This window comes from Anolis sagrei, chromosome 6 (genome assembly GCF_037176765.1).
Source record: "Anolis sagrei isolate rAnoSag1 chromosome 6, rAnoSag1.mat, whole genome shotgun sequence".
Lineage (NCBI taxonomy): Eukaryota > Metazoa > Chordata > Lepidosauria > Squamata > Dactyloidae > Anolis > Anolis sagrei.
This window is the reverse complement of record NC_090026.1, coordinates 99,780,414-99,790,841: the sequence shown is the minus strand read 5'-3', so window position 1 is coordinate 99,790,841 and position 10,428 is coordinate 99,780,414. Positions and strand designations below refer to the sequence as shown.

The following is a 10,428-nucleotide window of genomic DNA, read 5'->3' as shown; positions in this document are numbered from 1 at the left end:
TGTGAGGTAATTTCTTTTCCAGAAAGCTACAGATCTGGACAGATGCGATGAATTCTACCTTCTGACAAAATGACTATTTTTCATCGCATAATAGTCACACATGCCTCATTAGATCGAAAAAAGGGTGTGACTATAATGCAATGAAAAAACAATCTGCCTTTGATTCTCTGGTTTCTATACACACACACACACACACACACGGCCTTACCTCCAAAAAAAGAGGAGGGGGGATAATCCAGCTTCATACAAAGGCAAACTGACCCTCCCTCCCTTCTTTCCCTAAAGGCAAAGCAATTTACAAAATCTGGAACTCTTTAGAAGAAGGAGGAAGAGCTCAGTTCCAGAGATCTCCATTTCAGGTTTTTAAAAACTGCCTCGCCTTCAGAGAAAGAAGGAACAAAGGGGAAATCAGCCCCAAACAGCTCGGTGACTATTATGAAATACTTAAGTACCAATTTTGAGACCCCAAAAAGAGGGGGTGCGACTATTGCGCCATGGCGACTATTATGTGATGAAATATGGGTATCATGTTTCCATTGGTCAAATTCTTTACATTTCAGTAGAAAAAGAAGAGTATTTTTGTCAAAACCATCTTTATTAAAGAAGAGTGTCACGACAGATCCAAGAAAATGTGAGTATGAAACCGGCAATGATGCAAAGTGCTCTGTACGAATATTATAAATGCACATGTTGGCAAAATCAATACGACTCAGTATCTTAACAGCAGAAACTGCTGGCACAAAAGAACACACTAGAAATGACGAAGTTGGGGGACTCTGTCTGGACTGATGGTCTGCAATTTGCCTAATAATTTAAAATTAGAGAATGGACACACATTAGAACCATAGATATTCAAATATAACTCTATAAATATTAGCCCCAGAGTATAGATTCTTTCACTATGGGTACTAACGATAGAAATTTAATTTGTTTAGTATTGCAGCAGAATATTAAATATGTCTGTCTGTACAAGTGATTCATGCAGCCTCCAAGTACATGATTTTATTTTCTGATTTACACAAAGAAAAAAAATATAAAAAAATAAGTATATTGTTTATATTTCATTCTTGTAATAGCTTTGATACCTCTCTGCCAAGAGGCAAGTTACAGTGAGTACATTAATCCAGGTAGCAATCTCCTCTAAACCAAAGTCTCATTCAGTAAATACACACAGAAACAGAGAGAGGAGAAGGAGCACTTCCTTTATACAAATCAAGACCTAGTAACTTCCATCTGAAGAAAGAAGAGGAAGGAAAATTCCTCGTTTTTATTAGAATGGCACAGAAGTGAGAAATTGAACAAGAGCACACGGATCTTCTTTTACAAGTTTCTAAAACCCCAAAGCACACTGTCTACAAGAGGCGAAGTGGAAGTTACCCTGGGCAGACACCTTCATGCATTGAGCAATTCATGCTCTTTATCTGTTTTCCCAACGGCGTCTGGATTGGACAAAGGGTCCAGGTCAGCAAAGAGGCTATACCAAGCAGTGAGATCTTTGGATGAACTTGCAGCACCTGGAAGACAGAAGGGAAATAATTATGCCCAGAGGGCTCTGAGGATGTTTTGGGGACGCATATGGGTTGCTTCCTCCTACTTCCATTGGATGCTGATCATAGTTTTAGACAGGAGCCCCTGGTGGCACAATGGGTCAAACCCTTGTGCCAGCAGGACTGCTGATTGAAAGGTCGGTGATTTGAATCAAGGGAGAGGGGTGAGCTCTTGTCTGTCAGCTCCAGCTTTGCATGTGGGGACATGAGAGAAGCCTCCCACAGGATGGTAAAATACCTGGCCGTCCCCTGGACAACATCCCTGCAGGCAGCTAATTCTTTCATACTGGAAGTGACTTGCAGTTTTTCAAGTCACTCATGGTATGAAAAATAAGTTTTAGATATGAACTGCTAAGCAATATGCACAATGATACAGCTATAGAACACTGCAACTTTTATTAGGATATTTTTATTTTTTAAAAATATATATTTATCAAAAAGAGCAACAATAATAATCTATACACATGAATATATGCATAAACAAATGCAATATTTCCTAACATCTATATAGTGACTGCACCTGATGATGCCATTTCCTCTCCGCACCTATCCTATTGTAGTGACTTCCTGTCCTTCAGATTAGAGACAATAATGTACGTTATTAGGATTTCTTCAGAGGTGTTTACAGTATCAGAACATTAAAACATGATGATGTCAGATTACTCCCGGTCTATACCCACTTACAGTACTTAAATGCAACTAAGAAGATCTTCACATTGATTTAAAGCTGGCCATACAGCAACAGGACAGAATGGCATTCAATGAGCATATTTGTTAAGAAAGTTCTATACTTTGACAGAACAACAGGTCACTTCCCACGGCATCATGTTCCCAAAGGAGGTCTACATTGGTAGGCATGTTCAAAGCAAAATATTTATTTTTTTATATATGACCAGAATCCTGTTGGTGCATTATATTGTCACTGATGGCATCAAGGAGGATATAAGAGCAGCATCTATAAAGGAAATAAGTTGCTTGAGCCCAATCGATTGTCTGCCTTTCTTTTCCACGACTGCATAATCCCAGAAAAAGTACAAGTACCAAAGCAGTGTACTAACAGGATTCTATAGTGTTCCTGGATAGTAAGGCATATTTACTTTGTGATTCTGAGCAGAGGACATTAGGCCTTTCTCTTATTTCAGGTGAAAACATTAGAAATCCGAAAGCCCTAAAGATCACATGGGGCAGAGTGATTTCTGCCATACAGAGGACGCGGTGGAATTCTGTGGATGAACACCACCAATACATTTACACAAGTGTTCCATAGCAAATTAATATAAACCACACACTGATTAAAGCATTTTTTTTAAAGAAAATGTTTTTAAATAGTTCTGAAAATATATATAATAGTGTAATCTCTCAAACAGCTGTGCTAGTGAGGCATGTCTCTCTTTCACACACACACACAAATATGAACCCAGAGATAAACAAATGTGTAACCTTTCATAGGCGTCTTGTTGATGCTCATGTTCAGGCTGCCGAATTTCGGTAGTGTTTGTGGTGCAGGCGAAGGGCTGATGCTGCTCGCTGCCCAACCTAAAATTCGGTGACAGAATTGCATTTCATCAGTCAACATTGATTACTTAATGAGCTTGCAGCACTCACAGTAGCAACACTTAAAAAAGTATTTCCTGGAAACTTAATTCTTTATGAAACAAAATGGGGGTGTTAATTTGATTTAGTTCTCTTTCAGAATTTTAACTAGGTCTTCGTATGTTGTGCATATGACATTGTTTAAACTCTACAATAAACTGTCTTTGTGTACCTTGGCTAAAAGTGGAGTAGGAATGAAATTGTCCATCTCTTCTTTACTCCATGACGGTGACTGCAGGTTATTTTAGATGATTACCCATCCACTCCCTTGCCTGCTGCTTGTTGTTTCATATGCCAAGCTGGAGTTCTTCCAGGTTCCTGTTCTGAACCCAAGAAAAGCAGCCTTTTGGCTAGATCTGCAGGCATGATTACTGTACTAGAACCAGAGATCAGAAATACCAATTTTGAACTATAAAATGGTTGTGCTGGCTGGGCATTCCAGGAATTGTACTCCAAAAACTAAACTATTTCAAGCTTTGCCTCATGAGCTATGCCCAAGCCAGCTGTATTTCCATTGCTAACAGAATGAAATTTGGGGAGGGGAAAGAGCACGGTTTACTAGCTGCTGTGAGTTAGCAGCTCAAAGAGCACTTCATGAAACAGATTATCAGTGAGACATTAAGGAAGCCAAGCCTCTCAGCTTTCTGCCAGAAAGTGTACCAATGTAGAAAGCGAAAACAAACAGAGAAGTAATCCTTTCGTCCTCAATTAAATAAAATAAAATGGAACCAGCAACTAAAAGGCTCCGTTCAGATGCCAAACACAGGCCCTTATTTACATGATCCCTTTGATATTATAGAATTTAATACAAAATAGGAGCAGGGGAGGGAATGCACGCTTAAAGCAGTCTGTAAAGTTAGAAAAGTAGCCATAGGAAAAGGCTGCACACATGAACAGCAGTATAGTGAAAATGCACATGGTCTCTATCATTTTCTTAATTGTTATGAAGTTTAATCTTCTTTGACGTGGCTTGGGGGCATTTCAACAATGACGTGGCTCGGGCACAAGAAAGTGTAACTACCACCCTTAACTTCCAAACTGCCTTTTAATATTGTTGATTTGGACTTACCCATGTTTGAAATAAAACACCCTATGTCATGCATATCTGCCTGTCAAACTATGGTGTGATGGGTGCTTTGAATGCAATTTTCCTGCTTTTTGGCAGGGGGTTGGACTGGATGGCCCACGATGTCTCTTCCAACACTGACTCTATGATTCTTCACCCTACTTAGCGCAAACCATTTCATATTATATTTAAGCCCAGTCTCCGCTTGCATAATTCCACTAACATAAATGGCGTTCAAGCAACCTAATTGTACCTACCCTGCATGCAAGCTTTGAAAAACAGACAACCTTTTTATCTAATCGATAAACACTGTCTGCAGAGCATAGACAGGGACCTGACCTAGCTCACTCCATGCCCATTTTTCTCAATTTTTCCATATTGATGAAAGTGTCTACCACAGCAACTATACCACAAAGTGAAGAAACAGAAAGTAAATGCCTAGAAATGGTTTTCCTATCTGCTTGACAGGATTCTGTTGGACGATGTGATGTACTACAAATCATCTTTATTTTTTAACAACTAGGGATTGTAAGATCTTATGCAAGCAAAAGCATCTGTTCTAACAAGTCCAAATGATAGTTTAAGCAGAAGCATAATGAGTTGTGCATTATATATTGAGAAATTTAAATTGAAATCTGTTTACAGTTGAAAAGTCGGAATACAGTTGTGTCCTAGTCTGACTAACTGGCATTTTGCAGATTAAGGCTGTACCTCAGAAACACAGAACACAGAGACATCTGTGCACTAATGAACAATAATCCTAGCAAGACTTTTTTTTACTGTTAACACACCGTGTTAACACAGTTGTGTAAATCATCTGTGGTCATTATTTTTGTTTTCTTAATGTTCAACTGTAAAGGTACTTTTATACTTCGTCCTTCACTTTCTCCTGTAATCGTTTCATGCCTTTGTTATTTTCTGCTAAAAGTATGATGTCACTGCATATCTTAAACTGTTGACGATTCTTTTTCCAATTTCACACCTTCTTCTTTCAAGTCTAATCTTGCTTTACTTAAGATCTCTTCATACAAGTTAAACAGATAGGGTGATACAATACAGCCTTGGCTGACTCCACTTCTAATTGGATACCATGCTATTTCTCCATATTACGTCCTGATGTTAGCCTCTTGTTCTGTGTACAGGCTAGTATCAGAACAAACCAATGTTGTTGAACACCCATTTATTGAAGAGCAATCTATAGTGTTTCATGATCTACATAATCAAAATATTTGCTATAATCTATAAATGAGAGCTGATTGAAACACATAGGCTGATTTTCTTCCCTTCTGATCATTGAGCATCTCAGCTCTTGGCTTAAATTTCCTTTTGATTTCTCGGATCATGTGGAAGAAGTCTCTTGTTCGTTTTTGTTGGTTTTTTTATTTTTCTACATTGATTATTACAGTAGTTCTCCTTGTTCCTGAGCACAGCTGCCTGCCCAATTGCATTCAAGATTCCAATTCTATTTCCTTTTGTTTCTCACCTGTTCTTAAATACTTAAATGCTCTTAAATGTTCTGCCTTCCACATCATATCACTTCCTGATTCAAACTATTCCCCTCCAAATAAACTATTTGCCACATGTAAAAACAACATGAACCAGTTTTGTTTGCTTTGCAATTTAGTCCCCACTATCTTCAAGTTCTGTTTTCAAGAGTCACCGCTGTGGGAGAACTTGTACACAGATCTCCCACTTCATGTGTAGTTTGCCGTTAGTCTCTTTATTATGAAGTTGTCCTATACTGAGCTACATCACGTCACCTTAAAATGTATAATAGTTCAACTTCATTAAGCATTTATACTAGAATGAGAAGCCAGTTTATGTCTCTGCCCATAGGCCTGTTACACCAAAATACTTGGAATCAAATCACTGAGGCTTCATTGACAACATGTTCTTATCTTTGGCCTGCCGTTCTTTACAAGGTCCCTTTAACAATAGACTTTTTAAAAATTGCAATTCCAAGCTCTACTATTTTCTCCTACCTGAGGAATGTCAAAGGAATAATTTTCCCATCAACAAATGACAAGGAAGCCAACCCACGTTAACACCCCGGAGGAGTTAAGAACCCTTCACACACGTCATCCCTTCACTCTAAAAATAATGAGACAAATTTTCCTTTCATCCTTTACGCCTCCCTCCCACAACCACCATCTGCCCAAGGAAGAGCAGTGAGATTAACATGGAATATTGGCAGCAAGAAGGCTGATCTGCTGGAACACAGAAACAACCAGACTTGTAATTTCATAAAGTAGTTTCATTTTAATCCTGTAGTGCAGATGTGTGTTTTTTTACAGCATGAGAGCAGCTAATTGATATTTAGTGGGAGTAAAAATAGAGAGGATTGCAGGGAGGGTCAAAAGTAAATAAATGGGCCTAGTGTAAGTAACTTAACAGAGAAAATCACTTCTGGTAAGGTATATGTGCCAACCTCCTAGAATAAATACATGAATGAGTATAAACGAGAATCTATAAGATGTGAATCTAGAGAAAAAGCAAAATGCAATATCACAACTTTGTATTATGTGCACATGTCTTTCCTCTCTCCTTCTCAGGAGGAAACCAGAAGCACTCACATGTATTTTTTTTAAAACTAAGCAATTTATCTTTCATCTCATGCATGAAGAATGGCTTGCTGTAATCCCAGGGAGGGACAACTTGCAGGATGAATGTGAGCCCCAGGCATTTTTGGACCTCCAGGTTCCCTGTCAACCAGGCTGCTGCTATGGTACAGCAACAAAAAAAGTCATTTTGCCAGTAAACAAAACGCACGTTGTTTGGGAACCAATCCCCATCCACATGCTAAAGTGCCTTGTTAAAGGGAAGCATCACTCCTTTTTGTTGCCGTGCCCTTTACTTTCAAGGACATTGGAGGAATAACCCCTAGGAGGTTTGGAGAGTGGCAATGCACAAATTGCTTGGCCCATCATCAAAAGATGTGGTCTGTTCTTGACTGATGTGGACAAACTACAATTTAAACTAGGAATGGACAACTACCCAATGGCAAGGGACTGCATTAGGTTGCCCAAAAAGGGACTATAGTTCTGTAGTGGTCTCATCACGGCCACAGTTCCTGCTGACATCATTTGGCAGCAATTGCAGCAGATCTCCGTGGTCTTTAAGGCTGCCACGAAAGGAAAGGCTAAAATGCTTCATTTCCTTTGATCATGTTGTTCTACTGATCATGTTGTTCTACTGATGGTAGTAGAAGAGCCACCATTTCAGAAGTGAGAAATGGGGACAGCAAAGCCTTTAAAAACAGAAAGGGATATGTTGCCTTTAAACCAATCACAACGTATTTCACTTCAGAGGAACTGAACAGGTTGTAACCCAACACTTGTGCATGTAATGGGATGCCTGTGCACATTATAACTATATTGTGGTTTAGTGCTGCATCCAACTCCTCCAAATACCTATGTGAATTCAGAACGATAGCAATGTTAGTCTGTTTTAGCATAAAATGGCATGAAGAGTAGCTCTTTTAATGCTGTTTTATTCAAATATTAACTTCTATAGACTGCAGTCCACGTTATCAAATGCAACTGAGGCACCCATATTTGTCTGTGAGCATTCACACACAATTAATTGCCACAGCATTAGATTGGTCCACTGGGCCGAGTGATGGAGAAAAGGATTCCTTTACTTAACAATGTAAACACCTAAAGGTTTCTATTATCAGTAATACAATAGACTCACCTTGAAGTGAGGACTGCAAATCATTCATATTTTGGTCTAAAAGCTGAGAAGGAAGGAAGCCTGAGGATGAGGATGTCTGATTGCTTTCCATTTCTCCAACAGAAGAGTTTGTGGCCATGTCAGCAAGTGGATCCTCTCCAAAGACAGCTGTCCATTCCCTGCTGAATTCACTATCATCCAAAGAAGTTGCATTGAGAATCTCATTCAAAAGTACCATATCGTCCTTATCAGTTGCCTCCATTTCTGGAGAGCCTGTAAGCAGGTCCTTTGATGCTGTTGAAAGAAACAGAAGCACAAAAGAAAAAATAAATAGGAGAACAAAGTAAGAGCAGAGGTTCATACAAAATGAATCTCCATCCAAATGGTCCAGGAAAGGACAGATTAGAGATCAATGACAGATCACATGCTTTCCATGGAAAAAACTAGGTTAGAATGGATGAAAATCTTGAAGAGTTACTGCTAGTCGGGGTAAGTTATACTTAAAATATTCTAAACAGTCTGACCTGGCATAAGGCAGTTTCCTACATATATGACGATTAGGGTAAGTATAATTGTTTCCATTTAAGGAATGTTTATGATGCATTGCCTTCTTATGACTCTTTCCATCATTCCAGGAGCTATTTTGGAATTCTATCTGGACAGTCATAATTTCCAGTCTTTCAAATACGATCTCAAATCCAGAAGCCATGGTTCAAGAAAGCAGGTAAATGAAATATATCTTAAAGCGCCAAAACACAGACACCTTCACTGAGATACTCCCCCACCTTTCCAGATACACATCAAGTTACTTCAACAAAAGGTACTTTGGAAAATAGTGTTAAACATCTTAAGAATTAAAGTATTTTGGCAGTAACCCTTTGTTATAAGAGATGATGTAATTGAACCTGGATGTTCAAATAGTATAGTAGGTCCATGATGGATTACCTAATGAGGAACAGTGTACATTATTCCTATTAAGTATTCAAATCAAGCATTTGGCTTGATGGGTGAAAGGATCTTCTGCTGTGCTGGTGACTCAGATACCCATGAAAAATGAAGAAAATATACTTTAGGGAAAATGTAAGGTAACCTATCACCCAAATGTCAAGCCAAACAAGATGGCAGTTGGTTTTGTTCATCTGACCAATGTAGAGGGCAATGAGATGAAGCAATTTATTTTAAGTTTACAATATGCCTGTGCGCTGGAGGGACAGGAATGAATAATGAAGTGAAAGACACAGTGCAGAAACAACCACCGTGGTGCAGAGGGAGTTTGAAAATTCAGAGTGCAAGAAATAATCTCAACAACAAACATGTCTTGTCAGAGGGGAACTGCTAAGGGACCCTATTAGATTTCATAGAGATTCCTTACGGGGTTAACACCATTACAGCCATCAGATGAGTCACTGAGGCTGGTCTATATCTTCCACTTGTTTCTCTCTGGAAAGTCAGTTTATGAGTGGAATTCATGGCTGCCTATGGTTTGACAAATGCATCTCGATACAGTTAGTACAGTTATACACAGCAAATTACGAAATAATCATATGATGGGTAATTCTATCTAGGAAACCTGCTCAGCCACATTTCGTCCCCTTCCCTTTCTGAAGGAAGCTTGCCTTGGGGAAGAGTTGTGCTGTAGGAGTCCTCCTGGAATGGTTTGGGAGGAGGTTTTCTTTCCTGCTTTATTTCTATTATGGAGGGGAAATATCATTGCAGCATCAAGGAAAAGGCAAGTGAATCTCTAGGTGTCCCTCACACTGGGAATTCAGGAAAATAAATCTAGCTCAGAGAAAAAAAAATCAATTTGTATGCTGCCTTGAAGACTTAACTGATGGAAAGGTGAGGCACACATCTATTTTGTTAATAGACCAGACTAGAATTTGTGAGAACCCACTGAACAATGTTCCACAAAAAATCCCCTGGTTGAACCCAATGTTTAAACATCAGGTATTTATTTATTTCCTGCATTTATAACCCGGCCTTCTCACTCCCAAAGGGGGACTCAGGTAAGCCTGATGATAAAATTTAGTTTTGGGAAAAATGCAAAAGGTAGTGCCTCAGAGGAAAACACTGTAAGGAAAAGAAAACATAGGTGGACTGTATTGTTGTTATGTGCCTTCAGGTTGATTCTGATTCATGGTGACATTATCATAGGATCTTCTTAGAAAGATTCATTCAGATGAGTTTTGAAATACAGTTAGCCTGATCAAACAAAGCAAAACAAGGTCTTGTGTTTCAATTGCATATGATTTCATGGGGAAAATGTTTCTTTAGGTACCAGCTCTGTAGACATTGTTGGTAAGCCTCAACCAAGAGTGGAGAACTGTGAAAGTCTAGAGGGCCACAACTTCTTATAAACACATAACCTTGATGTGATAAGGGATAAGTTAGATTTAACTGCCATGGAAGAATACTGGTTACTTACAATAGTGCTTGACAGTACACTCTACTGCTCTCACTTCTATTTCAGAAACTATTATTTTTTCTACATTTATATCATTCTGAAAGACCATTCTGACTGAAACAAATTTTAATTTACAATTCATACAC

General features: G+C 38.8%; 1 protein-coding gene across 3 annotated transcripts in view; it reads right to left on the bottom strand.

Moving 5' to 3' along the window:
• Window positions 1–576: 576 nt before the first annotated feature.
• Window positions 577–10,428, bottom strand: part of ICA1 (islet cell autoantigen 1) — a 55,851-nt gene continuing 45,999 nt past the window's right edge. For all 3 annotated transcript variants that reach the window (XM_060782197.2, XM_060782196.2, XM_060782195.2), the window contains exons 13-15: window positions 7,900–8,172; window positions 2,988–3,083; window positions 577–1,514 (exon numbers count right to left, since the gene is read on the bottom strand). In XM_060782197.2, coding sequence (XP_060638180.2) covers window positions 1,393–1,514; window positions 2,988–3,083; window positions 7,900–8,172 — 491 coding nt within the window. In that variant the 3' untranslated portion in view covers window positions 577–1,392. The remainder of the gene's footprint in view (window positions 1,515–2,987; window positions 3,084–7,899; window positions 8,173–10,428) is intronic.